Raw genomic sequence first — 16,029 nt, forward strand, 5'->3', positions numbered from 1 at the left:
TAGCGTTTGCGGTGCCCACCAAACGTCGAGTTAATCTCTCTCACCTGCAATGCAATATGTACAATCGAAACCTTTCGAGTCGATTGTCTATATTATTATTACGTATAATTATAAAAATAATATATTATAACTTCCAAAGTATATGTTTTGAAATGGAATGAAGAGTGAACGAATCAAATTCAATTTGTTTTACTCCGTTCAGTTTGGTGTCAGATTGCGTTCTAATTTCTCGTATCTCAGTGGACGTCACGTGATTCCTTTGCTTTTGGTTGACTTCGGGACCCACCAGCACATGTGGGGGCCACGTCGGGTCACGAAGCTTTTGGGTGGGATTCCGGTGCTGTTATCTGTACCTTCTATCCAGTTCAGATAAGGAAGACCCGAAGGCCGCGGCCCAAATTGGATTCCAAGCCCTAGCGATTCCCCGGTTCGTTCGATCGGTCGTACCCCGCGCCATCCTTCCCTCGCGGCGACGCCGGTCATCCCGCGGCGTCGGCCCTCCCTGAACCGTCGTCTCGCCCCCTCTCCTCCGACGTGTCGACTTCCGAGGTTGTGACGTAGCTGGTTCATCCATCCCCTGGCAAGTCTTTCGATACAGGTTTCATTCGGGTAGATCGTTCGCAGGGGTTTCGTTCTTGGATGAAGGGGGTTTGGTATTCATAATCTAACAATTGTTTATCTCGATTACAACGATGCGAAGGTGGAAGAATTACTATATGTTAAGGGGGGAAAAAAGGGGGTTTTGATGATGGTGTTTTGGATGCTAATGGAAAGGATTTTTTAGCTCGAGTGCCATAAATTGGATATGAATGGTCTTAAATCTCTATCCATGATGAAATGTTTCTAGTGAATGTATTTGCTCACTGTCAATACCACATTTCAGAAAAAGATATGCATTAGATCAGTACCAAACAATTGCGAAGATGATTGCATTTGCAGGCATAACAGCATCATCATCATTGATATTTGACAACCACAACTTCTTCATCCTCAGCTGCTGTTGAGTCTGCAAATCTAGATTTCTACTTTAAAATACCATTAGTAGAATAAAACATGTTTTCATTTGTAAGATGAAAATCATTACTTGCTATGACTTACCTAAATGGACATCTGCAAAGATATTCAGTTTGCATATCCAGAGTCAAAAACATAGTGGCTTGTTTCAAGATTGGCTTGACCAATTTATAGTAAATGGCGAAAGTTCCTCCGTGGGCCTTGTATTTTGGCAGAGCCTACTTCGCCGAATTCTATATTTACCGAGGTGTGTCGTAATGTTGCCTGTCTACTTCACGGGGCTATTTAAATGTTTTGATACCACTAACCTAGTTACTTTTTTCTGAGACTGGAACATGGTTACAAATTCAATCATAATTCATAAACTTGGATGTGTGTATTAGGCGGTGAAACTTCTTTTCGTGTAGTTTTCTGTTTCATCATCATCGGCAGTTATTCGTTATCTATTCCTACATCACTATTATCATGTCCTTGTAAATATGTGTCCAGGTTCCCAAGTGGTATGTCTAGATGGTTGCTATATCTTATAGGTCTGTTCTTTTGTTTCTTAGAGATGTGAGATAGTATTCCTTAGATTCCACTGTCTTTTACAAATGCCATTTATGACTTTATTATGTACTGCTTTTGCCTTTCAGCATAGCTTGACCGTGCTTTTTGTGTTTTCTGTTATGTAAATGTAACTTGAGCTTAAAATAGTTGTATCATGACAAATTTCAGGGGTTATGCAATGTAATCTTTTAAAAGCCGAAATGAACCACTAATGGAGAAAGGGATACAAAATCAAAATATTTGCTGAGGCATCGTGTTAGATATTGCATGACTGGGATAATGTCTATGTTATTTTCCTTTTCTTTTTTATTTTTACTTGAGTAGCTATCATGGACCATAATATCAGTGTGCTATCCATGAATTCTTCCATGAGGAGATAAGCAAACCATCCGTAAGCTGCAACCATAAACACCACGCATATTGTTTCATTATATTCTCCAACAAGAGATGGGTTTCTGGACACACCTAAACAGTTTCATGATGAAGGATGAATTGCTTCATGAAAGATGTGGTTGTGAATATTTTTTCTTTTTGCAGGCATTACTAATGAAGGTATCTAGGACTGCTCAGATCAGACTAGTCAGTTGCCACCCAGAGGTGTATGAGCCATGCGATGACTCATTTGCGCTGGTTGATGCACTATTAGCTGATCGAGAGCATCTGATAGAGCACCGGCCAAGGTTATGCATGGAACTGGGCTGTGGAAGTGGCTACGTAATCTCATCTTTAGCCATCATGCTTGGTGAACTAGGCTGCGGGGTCCATTATTTTGCAACAGACATTAATCCAGATGCAGCTCAAGTAACTCGTGAAACACTTGAAGCTCATGGGTTGCACGCCGAAGTCATCTCGACCGATATTGCGTCTGGTCTTCAGAAACGCCTTGCGGGCATGATTGATGTGGTTGTTGTGAATCCTCCCTATGTGCCTACTCCTGAGGAAGAGGTTGGTTGCAAGGGGATCACAGCTTCATGGGCTGGAGGAGAGAATGGTCGTACGGTGATCGATAGAATCTTTCCTGTCGTTGATGAACTGCTGTCAGAAAAAGGTTGGCTATATATGGTCACTCTAACTGCGAATAACCCCACACAGGTTTGCCGAATGATGAAAGAAAAGGGCTATGCATCACGGATTATCGTGCAGAGGTCCACAGAAGAAGAGAGCCTTCATGTTATTAAATTTTGGCGGGATGGTGTCATCGCAAACAGTGCTGAAGGTTCAGATTCTTGGTTGTCACAGTTTCCATTCAAGTCTTTCTGGCGAAATAGTGGAACCAGTGCTTGAGTTTGGTTCTGAAAACTGACAAACTCCAGATCCTTTGTGGCTATTCAACAGCTGGTGCAATTCATATCCTCTTACGTCCTACAAGAGCTTTTCGGCAATAGTTTTGTTGGTCGATGGCTAACAATGTTTCCAAAACGATCTTGATAATAGTCTGTGGATAAAAGCTTCCTCATCCAATTTGGTGCCATGGAATTTGATACTTGATGTGCTGAAAAATCTCTTGTATATTTTTTGTCTCGGCCAGTTGGCTAATTTTTTAGGGCAAAACTATAATTTCAGTCAACTCAGTTAACTTTAGGGATCGATCAAACGTTGAACCTTTCTATTCGAGATGATGCTAGAATTCTTTAACGGTATATTTGTTAATATTAATGTCGAGATTTTGATTGTTAACTCGATGAGTCGAAGCCATGATGCCATTCTTTTGAACAGAAGTCTGTCCTGTCCTTGAATCCCAAACTAAGAAAAAACTTATGCTCTTTGTTAGGACTAGTGCTGATGACAATAGACATTCGATATGAAAGAAAAATATTTTGTGTGCGAGAAAGTAGTCCGTCTTTATTTGTGGTCCTGACCATTGGCAGCCAGGGAACAATCGACATATTAAATTTGATTCAAACAATGGTCCTGTTTTGGCAAAACTGGTCTTTGACTAGGAACCACATGTCACGTCTTAATTAATACATGGCGTCAATTCCTTTCCTTTTGTTTTTGTTTTGTGCCATTCACTTGTGTGCTTATATCTAATTTATATGCAGTAAATGGCATATCACATTGATATCCCTAGAGAACATTATTTTTAATTTGCATCAGCATCCCTATCAAGAACAAGTTCATAAATGATGGTTGGTGTTAGATCAACCATCAGGTACCAGTGGCAGAAGGGTCAAGGTATTAATTGCCCTTTTGCTAATCAGCAACAAACTACTAACAACAAACCACTAACGATGGAAAAACCACAGATTAAGCTTGTATTTTCAAACCTATTTTACACACAAAAATACCAAGTAAAACCTTTGCTTAGTATGGTTGCAAGTATTGTCATAATCATCCGACAAGCTAATCTGACAGATATAGAAGCATTTCTTTTGTTTCTATTCTATGGGCTTGCATATGGACTGACTGAGTAATACTAATTAAGTAGTGGTCAAAGATAGATTATTAGGAGACTCGAACACAGTTGAAACACTAACAGTTGGGACGGTACCTGACGTTAACTCCACATTTCGACCTGAGTCGATCGCCTTCTATAAAAGCTGATCCTTTGGTATGCAAAATCGTTGCACCAAAACATTTTGAAGGATGGCTCAGTTGGGCGAAAACATAACCGAGTCGCTGGATGCTGAACTAGCAGAGATAGGAAGGAGCATGAGGTCATCGTTTCGAACTGCAACGGCAAGTTTGCGAAGAAGCTCCGCTGTTAGTTCCACGCGGTATGATGATGACGAGAATGAGTTGATTTGGGCTGCAGTCGAGAGACTACCCACCTTCGAACGAGTGAGAACATCAGTTTTTGATCATTGGGATGGTGACAATGGCTCTGGAGAACAAAACAAAAGGAAGGTAATTGATGTCACCAAACTTGGAGCACTGGAAAGGCACTTGCTCATCGAAAATCTCATCAAGAATATTGAAAGTGACAACCTTCGCCTGTTACAGAAACAAAGAGAGAGAATAGACAGGTAAACTTCACTGCCAAGTTGTGCATGTGTATATCATTGCATGCATGACTGTCAATTTCAGAAAATACAAGGTTAGTCATGAACAATTATTTTCAGGGTAAATGTGAAACTGCCAACGATAGAGGTGCGATTCAAAGATCTGTCTGTAGAGGCAGAATGCGAAGTGGTTCAAGGGAAGCCTCTGCCAACTTTGTGGAACACCACGAAAAGCATCTTATCAGTAAGAAGATCGACCGATTTTGTATGCTCATCATCCAACATGTAGGTTGTGGTGCATCTGTTTATAGTTGGGTACTATGATTTCAATCATTTATCAACATTCAAAATATTGAACAATGTTCGAACAAAGGAGCATCGAATCATATCATTAGAGAAGAAATGTTTCTAATGCTTATAAATGCAAATTTCTTTGTTCAATAGGATCTCATTAAGGTTCCAGGAGTAAAGACTCACAAAGCTAAGATTCACATCCTCAAAGACATCAGTGGGATCATCAAACCTTCCAGGAAAGTATTAAGAGAAGTATTAACCAAGAGATTGCAAAGAAATTGCTTTAAATATTTGCCCTTTTCTCTGAATATTAAGAATTCAATGTTTTCGACAAGTTCAAAAACAATTGCCCTTTTCTCTAAATATTAAGAATTCAATTCTCAGGAAGTTATAGAGATGCTTTATCCATAAACAGTAATATTTAAAAAAAAAGCACATTATAATACAAAAGAAAACAATAGTTGAATCCCATCAACGGTATAATCTATAGAAAGATTACTTACCAAGGTGTGTATTGTTTACAGGATGACTCTGGTACTTGGACTTCCAGGATGTGGAAAAACCACCTTCTTGAAAGCTCTCTCTGGAAAATTAGACAAATCTCTCAAGGTATCTCTTTTTTGGCCTGATTGGAAAAAACAATAATTAGTTACAGTTACAATAAGCAGTTATTCTCATCTGCAAAGATCAAAGAAGATAATGAGAATAGAATGGCATTCAGTTTCCTTCCATGAATTTAACTTCAACATATTTAAAAATACAGTATCATAAGAAGCAAATAAAGCTTTATTTTTCTTAGAACTTCATAGTTAATGTTAATCCATTCTAATCTTTGTTTTTTGTGGAAAAAACATCTATCAGTAGCACACTTTGATACTGCTCACTATTAATTTCTTTATTTTCATTTTTAATTTGCTTTCGCCTGACACATGACTTTCATCCTGCTGCAAAAAATCATTGATCAGTTCATTATAAGTCAATAAGTTAGCACTCTTGCATTAAATATGATTTGCAGATACTCAGATAGCAATATAACACATTAGAATCTGTAAAAATTATAATAATCTAATATAGTATTTTCTTACAATTTGGTTCCTTTGAGCATGAAACAGATCTAAAATCACCATCACTCTGCATTTTGTGGTGGATGAAAAATACACATGTTTCTACTTGCAGCTATATTAGTAAGCTCGTAAAATTTGATTAGCCAACTGAATTATTTTGTTTCATTTAGTATCACAAGGATGTCCTTCCCCTCAAAAAAGAAAAAAGAAAAAAAGGAAGAAAAAAAACATAAGGATAACCTACTAACATAAACAACACAACATCATAAAATATTTGCTTTTTCAATTTTTATCTTTTATTTCATTTAAGGTACAAATATGTAAATTGAAATTAGTTTTACCTAAACTTTCTCAGACAGAAATTAACATGGTGATGTTTATTCCACCAAAATGCTTTATTGCTTAGTTGAAAGAAAGCAAAAACAATTAAATGAATTAACAAGTTAATGTCACAGGTGACAGGTGAAATTTCTTACAATGGCTTCGGATTGGAAGAATTTGTGCCTGAGAAGACATCAGCTTACATAAGCCAATATGACCTACATATTCCTGAGATGACAGTGCGAGAGACAATGGATTTTTCAGCATGCTTTCAAGGTGCCGGGAATAGAGCAGGTTAGATCTAAATGTCTCCTTCAACAACTTCAAATACAATACATCACAGTTCACAAAATGCTTACTGAGCATATATTCTAAAGAGATCATGAAGGAAGTGAGTCAAAGGGAGAAGCAGGCAGGAATCATCCCTGATCCTGAGATAGACACTTACATGAAGGTATATCATTAAGTAACATACAATTCCATATAGTTTAATTTAACCAATATGTTCTCAGATTTTGGAAACCTGGGAAAACATACTTTTCAATATGAAATAATAAAATCCAAGTAAATTATCATGTTGTCCAGAAATTTAAGCACATATTTTTGTGTACAGGCAATATCATTGGAAGGATTAGATCAAAGCCTCCAAACAGATTACATCTTGAAGGTAATGTTTCTCAGGAGTCAGGACCAAGTCAAACTTCTACAACAGTGTATCACCATTCTAGCAGCAATCAATGACTTACTTCCAGAAATTAATGCAATATAATCCTAGCAGCATTTGTAACATACTTCATGAAATTGATTATTCAATTTTGACCTGCTTATCAGATAATGGGACTGGACCTTTGTGCAGACACAATGGTAGGGGATGCCATGAGAAGAGGCATCTCAGGAGGTGAAAAGAAAAGGCTGACTACAGGTACGTCAAAGCAAAAATAGAGAGAATAGTATATGCTGCCTCTTGCTAACTCATAAGGATAATGATTCATAAATCAGCGGCATATTCCAATAAGATGCCACAAACTTAATCTACAAAGCTTTTCTTACAAGTTCAATTTGTTCTATAGGAGAGATGATTGTTGGACCAACAACAACACTTTTCATGGATGAAATATCATCTGGCTTAGACAGCTCTACGACCTTTCAAATAGTTACATGCCTTCAACAATTTGCACACATCACGGAATCTACTGTCGTGGTTTCACTTCTTCAGCCAGCACCTGAGACCTATGAACTATTTGATGATATAATCTTAATGGCAGAGGGAAAGATTGTATACCAAGGACCTTGCAATCATATTCTTAACTTCTTTGAAGAATGTGGATTCAAATGCCCAGAGAGAAAAGGAGTAGCCGATTTTCTCCAGGAGGTAATTGCAAACTCAAATTCACTAATAATAAATATTATTTCATTCCACATCCTCTAAATGGTACACACTAACATGATTTGCTATTATTCAGGTGCTGTCAAGGAAAGATCAAGGACAGTATTGGTTTAATTCAAATAAGACTCATAGTTATGTTTCTGTAGATCAATTCTCTAAATCATTCAAGGTCTATCAAATTGGACAGAGTCTGAGCAAGGAATTATCAAAGCCATATGATATGTCTCAATCCCATAAAAATGCTCTATCTTTTAATAAGTTTTCATTGTCAAACTGGGAACTACTTAAAGCTTGCGTAGTGAGGGAATTGCTCCTCATGAAAAGGAATTCATTTGTGTATATACTCAAAATATCCCAGGTAGCTACTACTACTTGGTATGTTTTCCAATATTGTTCATGATCAGCAGCTAAGGTAGTTGAATCACCTCTACTGCAGATTGGAATTGCTGCTTTCATCACAGCGACTGTATTTATACGAACACATATGGAAGTTGACATGATCCATTCCAATTACTATCTGGGTTCCCTCTTTTTTGCACTTATCTCACTAATGGTAAATGGATTTCCTGAAATGGCTATGACAGTTTCCAGACTTCCAGTCTTCTATAGGCAACGAGACTGCTACTTTTATCCAGCATGGGCATATGCAATTCCAGCTACTATCCTAAAGATACCCATCTCTCTTGTAGAGTCATTAGTTTGGACATCAATTACTTACTATGCCATCGGATATAGTCCTGAATCAGTAAGGTAAGAACAACTAAGTTTTCAGAATTAAATGTATTTTTTTCTTCTTTGAGAAAAAAGAAAACTTAACCAATGTTTCTATTTACGCTCTTAGGTTCTTCCGCCAATTCCTCCTACTCTTTTGCGTCCACCAAATGTCACTATCGCTGTTTCGCTTTGTCGCCTCCTATTTTCAAACAGCAGTGGCTGCTACGATCAGTGGTACAATGTGTTTGATAGTAATCTTGTTGTTTGGTGGCTTCATTATTCCAAAACGTAAGGCGGCTTCAGCTTTCAGATCATCAAGCCAGCATAGCATAACAAGAACAAAACTAACAAACCTGATTTGTGTTGCAGCCTATTTACCAGGTTGGTTAAGTTGGGCATTCTGGATTTCTCCATTGTCTTATACACAGATAGGCTTAGCTGTTAATGAATTCCATGCGCCAAGATGGCAAAAGGTGAAATATGATACTTCCCACCAACATAAGACCACATTACGTCTTAATGAGTTATAAATGACACTTTAAACCATTTTCTGTCACTGCTATAAGCCACAGGTCTCATCAGCAAATATGACAATAGGGCAGCAAGTTTTGACCAGCCGTGGACTAAACTACCAGAGCTACTTCTACTGGGTATCGATAGCAACACTAATTCTATCGATTTTTCTACTCAATGTTGCATTCACCTTGTCATTAACTTTCAGAAGACGTGAGTTCTAGTCCAACTATCCTATCCATAAATGATTATTGATGTATGTGCTCTCTGTCATGGTAACCTAGTAGCAATAACAAGTTTTATATTACAGCTGTTGGGGTTTCTCGTGCCATTATCTCTCTTAAAAAGCTTTCTCAAATACAAGGCACAGAAAATGGAGAGGATACAAGTCATCCAAATAGTGAATCTCCCGCTGGATCACCTGTGAGGTCTACATTGCCAAAAAGAACTGGTGAGACTGTTCTACTGCTGTTAAGTTCAACAAAATAATACGCATAGAATACGGTATAACATCAAAATTTCATGGTCAATGTGGCAGGGAAGATGGCTAATCTGTCAGAAAAAATGGTTTTACCTTTCGTTCCCCTAGCAATGACATTTCAGAATGTGAATTACTATGTTGACACTCCTCTGGTAATCATGCAAAAAGATTAATCATATCAGATAGGCCGATGGTTATGAAAGGAAATAATAATTAGTTTGCCTTGTGTCCTAGGAAATGAGAGAACAAGTCCATGCAGAAAAAAGGCTACAACTGCTTCACAATATCACAGGAGCTTTCCAGCCTGGAATTCTTTCAGCACTGATGGGAGTAAGTGGAGCAGGGAAGACTACCCTCTTGGATGTTCTTGCTGGAAGAAAGACTGGTGGAACTATTGAAGGAGACATAAGAATTGGAGGGTATCCTAAGAGACAAGAAACTTTTGCTAGGATATCAGGTTACTGTGAACAGTTCGACATACATTCTCCACAAATCACTGTTGAAGAATCTGTCATGTATTCAGCTTGGTTGCGTCTGCCACCTCAAATCGATGGAAAAACAAGATCTGTAAGCTATATTCTACACATTATTTTGTTCCTTGTTGACATCATTAAGGCTTTAGAACTGTCAGAGCAACAATTTTATATAAAATGGTTTTTAACGGTGGGATATCTAATTCCTGTTAGATCCTTTTTAATGCATATGTATTGATCTTCAGAAATTTGTTCATGAAGTCCTCGAAACAATTGAGCTTGACAGCATCAAGGATTCGTTAGTTGGGATACAAGGGGTCAGTGGTCTGTCTACTGAGCAACGGAAACGACTAACAATTGCAGTAGAACTTGTTTCAAATCCATCTATTATATTTATGGATGAGCCAACCTCGGGTCTAGATGCTAGAGCAGCTGCTATTGTCATGCGTGCAGTGAAAAATGTTGCTGAAACAGGAAGGACAGTAGTTTGCACTATCCACCAACCAAGTATTGATATCTTTGAAGCATTTGATGAGGTAACTAGATTATTATCACCTTCATTTTGGAAGATGTGTAAACATCTGAAGTATATATATATATATATATATATATATATATATATATATATATATATATATATATATATATATATATACTAACACTTGCAAAAGGTATACCTAGTTTTTTATTAGATATAAGGCCACCTTTGACCGGTGTAATGCAATGCTATATACAAGAAAGAAAATAATCAAAATACTACAAAAGTTTGCAAAACAAACTTAAATTTATGGGCAAGATGACATAACATACAATAACAAATTGTGATGTCACAACTATTTGGCCTCAGCAACATAAATCTTTTCCAAACAAGGACACAACATAATAAATCTAAATACTTGTTCAAATGTTATTCTTGACAATTGGACTGAAGTAACAAAATCTAGTTAATACGTAATCTACTCATAAAATTAAATACAAATATAACTTAATTTACTGTTCACTTTTGCAAAATTTTCTATTGCATTTTATGAAATATCTTTGTTTCATGTTTCCACAGCTGATCTTAATGAGAAGAGGGGGAGAATTGATTTACACTGGACCAACAGGAAAGCACTCAAGTAAAGTTATTGAATATTTTGAGGCAAGTCTTTACCAAACTCAAACATTATTATTTGACCCTCTTCTGTTTTTGCATAAGACCAATAGCCAGTGGTTCTCTTTTCAAGAACAGAGAATTCATTAAACAGGATCATGTACAATAGCACCGAATCACCAACGATAAGAGAACTGAATGCTTGCGGTTATGGAAAGGGCATTCTTGATACAGTAAGTGTACAAATCAAATACTGTGAAAATCACCTACTCTTTCTTTACATGCCAGGGCATTTCTGGAGTACCAAAGATTAGAGGTAACTACAATCCAGCGACGTGGATGTTGGAAGTCACCTCTATGTCAATGGAAAAGAAACTAGGAGTAGATTTTGCAAAGATCTACACAGAATCGTCTCTTGACAAGTATGCATCAAAGTCTATCTAAAACTATGCAGCAAACATGAGCTGATGTAACTATGATAACACATGCTGCAATTGATGTTATAGCAGGAAAATATATTGTTATTAATGATCCTCTGCATGGCATTAATAACCAACAGCATGAAACCATTATTCATATGCATAACATTGTTTACCAGAATCTTCTATGGTCGTTTCTCAATGCAGGGACAGCAAAGAGTTGGTTAAGCGCTTAAGCACACCACCACTGGATTCAAATGACCTGAGCTTTTCAACACGCTATCCACAAAAATTTTGGGTACAGTTCAAAGCTTGCATTTGGAAACAATCCTTGTCTTACTGGAGAAGTCCTTCATATAACATGGTGCGGATATTTTTCATCCTTGTTGCATCCATAATCTTCGGAATAGTATTCTGGCAGCGTGGGAAGACACTGTAAGTCTCTGCTTTTCATATACTAAACACTTTAAAGCAGAAATTGGATAAGTGGAGGTATATAATATGACGAGGAATAAGCATCATTGCAAATCAGTAGTGAGCTTTTCTCGCATAATGCCCATATTCAGATGCATAGTATACGAATAGATATCAAGATAAAGTTGAAGGATTCTTTTTTTATAAAGGAGAAGCAGAAAAAGTGGCCTCAAACAACACTTTCTTGAAGTATATTAGATTAACTGTAGTGCTCAAAGAACTATATTGTCAAGCTGTTCACAAATTTAAAAAAAAAATGCCAATGACAAAATGGAATATCCTTCTATTCATAAATTTACAAATGATTTATTATATTTGGTCAATAGCCTAGTTTCTTCTTCTTTTCTCTCTTCCCTTATTCTCCCCATCGTTTTATCATCCAAAATCTATTGAAATCTTGTCCTACCACCTGTAATTTTCAGGGTTTTTTTTTCCTTCACTCTTATTTATATCAAAATTTAATAGATTTCCTATTAAATGGGGGAAGCAGTTACAAGATATAGAGCCAAAATACTAGCAATCTAACAAAAGCTACCGACCATCTCATCACACATTCTTAGTCACACATTAGTGGGGGGTCATTCTGCAACACCAGTCTCCTGATTAGGTGACAATTTGCAGGACCAGTTAAGCTAATAAAGTATAGATGATGATAGTCATCCTAGAAAAAGGAGAAAAAAAAAGGTTGCGACCTAATATTGAGCCTCATAATAACAAGCAATCAAAGAGCCAAATAGATCTTAAAATTTGATATTCCATAATAAAAGGAAGGGGAGAAAATCTGTGCAAGTGCATTAAAAACCAAATTATTACCCAGCATACTTCATAAATTTACATCTAAAATTGTAATTCCGTTGCCATCAATATAATCATACTGATACGAAATAGAAAGAAATGGGAACTTTGATTATGAATCCTACAGTAACTTCGAGACTTGTTTTAGGCATGTTGTCTTGCATTATACTTGCAAGTTGCAAATATCTGACATCTTCAGTTTAAAGTTGATTTCAGGATTTATGCTTCGCTTATCTTCTAAACATGTTCTTAAAGTAACCAATGGTTCAGGATTCTAATATAATTTCTTTTCCCTCCCTTGAAGAAACAATCAACAAGATCTATTCAATACATTGGCGATCATGTATCTCGCCACAATCTTCACCGGAATAAATAACTGCTCGCCAGTTTTACCATTTGTTTCTATTGAACGGACTGTCCTATATCGGGAAAACTTTGCAGGAATGTACTCTCCATGGGCTTACTCTCTTGCACAGGTTTAGTAGCTATGTTAATGGTGTATTTACAATAAGACTAAGGAAGATCATTTACAGAATGTTGACCAAGATACACTTTTCTGTTTCAGGTAGCCATTGAAATCCCCTATGTACTCATAGAAGTAGTACTGTTTATGATCATTGCATATCCAGCCATCGGTTACCACTGGACAGCCTCCAAGTTATTCTGGTTCTTTTACACCATGTTATGCACATTACTCTACTATGTTTACCTCGGAATGCTGCTGGTTTCATTGACTCCAAATGTTCAAGTGGCTTCAATAATGGCATCTGTTTGTTACACCTTGTTTAATCTCTTTTCAGGCTTCATTGTGCCAGGTCCTGTAAGTACCATTCACTCTCATCCTTCAAATTCATTTCTAAACATCTGGATATTTCACATTGCTACATATGCAGACAACAAATATACCACAGCATAGCATCCTATGAACTGATAAACCAAAAGTTAATTCACATGAATTTTTGGTATCGGCAAACATCTTAATATTTAAAGGCATATACCTGGAAGCTTGGTAAAATAGGTTAAAGTGTCCTAGAACAAACATACCTGTAGCTTATTACTATATGAAATAAACTAATCTTTGCTTCATTGCAGCAAATTCCAAAGTGGTGGATTTGGTTATATTACCTGAATCCAATGTCCTGGACATTAAATGGCCTATTTAGCTCACAATATGGAGATGTGCAGAAGGAGATAATGGTGTTTGGTGAAACCAAGTCAATAGCTTCCTTCCTAAAAGACTATTTTGGCTTTCACCATAATCTTTTTGGAGTTGTTGCTGGAGTTCTTCTTGCCTTTCCTTTCATATACGCTACCCTTTTTGCCTATTTTATTGGCAAGCTAAATTTTCAGACCAGGTAAAAGTTCTAAGCCTATATGTAAAGAGGTTCCTGAACTTCAACAGTAGTTTAGGACATGTATTTACTGAGAACTTTGGGTCCTTTGGTAATTTCAGCGATGTATCAGTCCCACAAAGAATTTCAAACTGTCAACTCTAATGAAAAGACCAGGGAAAATCATTTATAATCTAATAAACTGTTCCGTAAATTGGCATAAAAATAACAACTGTAATGTTCCAATCAGTGCAGTTAGCTACATGGAAATTTTTCTGCCATTTAGCTTTATAAAGAGCTATATCACTGGTCGAAACAACAACAATCGAATCATTTTTGTTGCTTCTAATAAGTTGTTTTAGCCTTTTAGGTCTTCTGGCACCTCTCTGCATGGTGCACACTACTAATAACAATTGATTCACCTTATACAATCCTTATATGTAGGTCTCCTGGATATATTACATTTCAGACAGTTCTTCCTTATTTTATAACTGAACAGGAAAGCCCAATGCATAAGGCTCCTCAGTCGAGTTATGGTTAATGTACTAGTGCCAGTATTTGATTCTATCTTTCATAGTAACTCCACCAATTCAACTTAGCATTCTTCTCTTCACAACACTAAATTATTGAACATGTTTTCTAACTACCCAACACTTTAGGACCATAAAACATAGTCTGCCTTGTAATATAATAATCATGCAAACTTTTTACCTTTGACCTAAGAGACATACCACAATCATGAAAACTCTTGACATTTTCATCATCCTGCTTCAATTCTGTGAGCAAATAACTTCATCAATCTTCCCTTTTTCTAGAAGATTTAAGAATCCTAATATTCTATTTCTAGGAATCTTTGGTCCAATAATTTCAACTAAATCCTATAATCTTCACTTATTATTGCCAAGTTGAACTCAACGATATCAGTCTTAGTCCCACTTAGTCTAGTTCTATTAGTTTCTAATGATTGTCAGTATTATTTATAGTCTTGTAAGTTCATTTATCATAAGAATGGTATCAAATTCAAACAGTATGATGCGAATCAACTGGTATTATGATATCCGGCCATATGATCTGATACTGGTTAGTTGCTTTTGAATTTTTTTCACTGGTGATACCAGTATACAGGTACCGTACCTGTCTGGTAGATTATTGAAACTGATGTTGGACCAAGATTTAAATCCTTGATATAAGTTTGAAAAGATAATGATTTAAGGTCGATGTTTGATGTAAACCAATGGTGATGAAATATAGATTAGTATCTTCACAATGCAAACAAAATCCATCAATAATTATGACCCCACAGCATTAATCAGATAATTTAATAATTTCTGTATAATTGACTCCACGAAAATTGTGTTTCAGTGCCTAGTAAATGCATAGGAAAACTTATGTTTAGCACAACTTGAACTCGCTTATGTTAACGTACAGATGAGGACACATGCAACTCATTCTTCTATCCTGTTGTATCTATTGCATTGGAGATTGTATTATCTAGTATATCAAAGAATAACTTGACTAGAGAGCTCGGTTTTTTTGTCAAGATTACTTGTAACACTAACATTGAACTAGTTGATAATTTTGTAATGTAATTGGCCATGAAAACATAACAATATAAGTTAGAACATGAAAAAGTTGTAGTATAGTCATAAGCTGACATTTCTCTTGGTGTTAGGCACATTCCATATTTCAAAAGGAACCATTGATGGGAACGCTAAGAATAATTTTAACTGTGCATTAAATCATCTAAGTGGAATTGACAATATCTGCATTCATGTGGTTCCATAGCTTCATCCTGTTACCAATTTCCAAGATTCAAGAAAAACGCCAGGATTATGTAATCAAGAATCAAGATCTCAGGCAATGCGCCCTGCTAAAACAGACGAAGGGCAGCAAGCTGCGAATTATGCTGCAGTTCAAGAAACCGATCGACGAATAATAGGACGAGAAAGTGGGATTGGGAAGATATAGTACTCACTGGATCCGGAATTGGCCGACCCTGGAGTCGGGAACGAATTGGGATTAGGGTTCCCATTCGTCTCTCTACAGCGGGGTTATGCATGGTCCAAAGGATCATCATGTAAACAAGATAACGGACCGTTATCGTCGACTGGAACGGTTACAGTTGCCCGTCACTAAACATCCATCAGTGAAATATCGTTTATCCG

The 16,029-nt window shown here is 36.7% G+C and overlaps 2 protein-coding genes and 1 long non-coding RNA gene across 5 annotated transcripts; 2 read left to right on the forward strand and 1 right to left on the reverse strand.

Annotated features, from left to right (window-relative positions):
- Window positions 1-350: 350 nt before the first annotated feature.
- Window positions 351-3,034, forward strand: LOC135658321 (uncharacterized). 2 transcript variants are annotated; one of them, XM_065176119.1, is made up of 2 exons: window positions 351-580; window positions 2,101-3,034. In XM_065176119.1, the coding sequence occupies exon 2, from the start codon at window positions 2,110-2,112 to the stop codon at window positions 2,845-2,847; it is 738 nt and encodes a 245-aa protein (XP_065032191.1). In that variant the 5' UTR covers window positions 351-580; window positions 2,101-2,109; the 3' UTR covers window positions 2,848-3,034. The 2 variants fall into 2 exon arrangements, with proteins under 2 accessions (XP_065032191.1, XP_065032195.1); XM_065176123.1 differs by having other exon boundaries at window positions 351-549.
- A 669-nt stretch (window positions 3,035-3,703) lies between these two features.
- Window positions 3,704-15,920, reverse strand: LOC135658701 (uncharacterized). 2 transcript variants are annotated; one of them, XR_010505561.1, is made up of 7 exons: window positions 15,840-15,918; window positions 13,243-13,351; window positions 11,441-11,678; window positions 6,340-6,412; window positions 5,303-5,424; window positions 4,335-4,497; window positions 3,704-4,234 (listed from the first exon to the last, which is right to left on the reverse strand). It is a non-coding gene; the product is annotated as an uncharacterized LOC135658701 (long non-coding RNA). The 2 variants fall into 2 exon arrangements; XR_010505556.1 differs by lacking the exon at window positions 13,243-13,351 and having other exon boundaries at window positions 3,709-4,234; window positions 15,840-15,920.
- LOC103994466 (ABC transporter G family member 41-like) lies at window positions 4,150-14,037 on the forward strand. Its single transcript, XM_065176133.1, has 24 exons — window positions 4,150-4,529; window positions 4,626-4,749; window positions 4,950-5,039; window positions 5,307-5,408; window positions 6,319-6,478; window positions 6,562-6,638; window positions 6,798-6,851; window positions 7,016-7,106; window positions 7,255-7,556; window positions 7,648-7,929; window positions 8,008-8,321; window positions 8,413-8,573; window positions 8,655-8,758; window positions 8,858-9,011; window positions 9,109-9,249; window positions 9,337-9,431; window positions 9,514-9,846; window positions 9,998-10,288; window positions 10,810-10,893; window positions 11,134-11,267; window positions 11,472-11,699; window positions 12,838-13,009; window positions 13,099-13,353; window positions 13,626-14,037. Exons 1-24 carry the CDS (start codon window positions 4,150-4,152, stop codon window positions 13,890-13,892), a joined length of 4,395 nt encoding a protein of 1,464 aa, XP_065032205.1. The 3' UTR covers window positions 13,893-14,037.
- Window positions 15,921-16,029: the final 109 nt, after the last annotated feature.

Source organism: Musa acuminata, chromosome BXJ1-1 (assembly GCF_036884655.1).
Source record: "Musa acuminata AAA Group cultivar baxijiao chromosome BXJ1-1, Cavendish_Baxijiao_AAA, whole genome shotgun sequence".
In the NCBI taxonomy this organism is placed as follows: domain Eukaryota; kingdom Viridiplantae; phylum Streptophyta; class Magnoliopsida; order Zingiberales; family Musaceae; genus Musa; species Musa acuminata.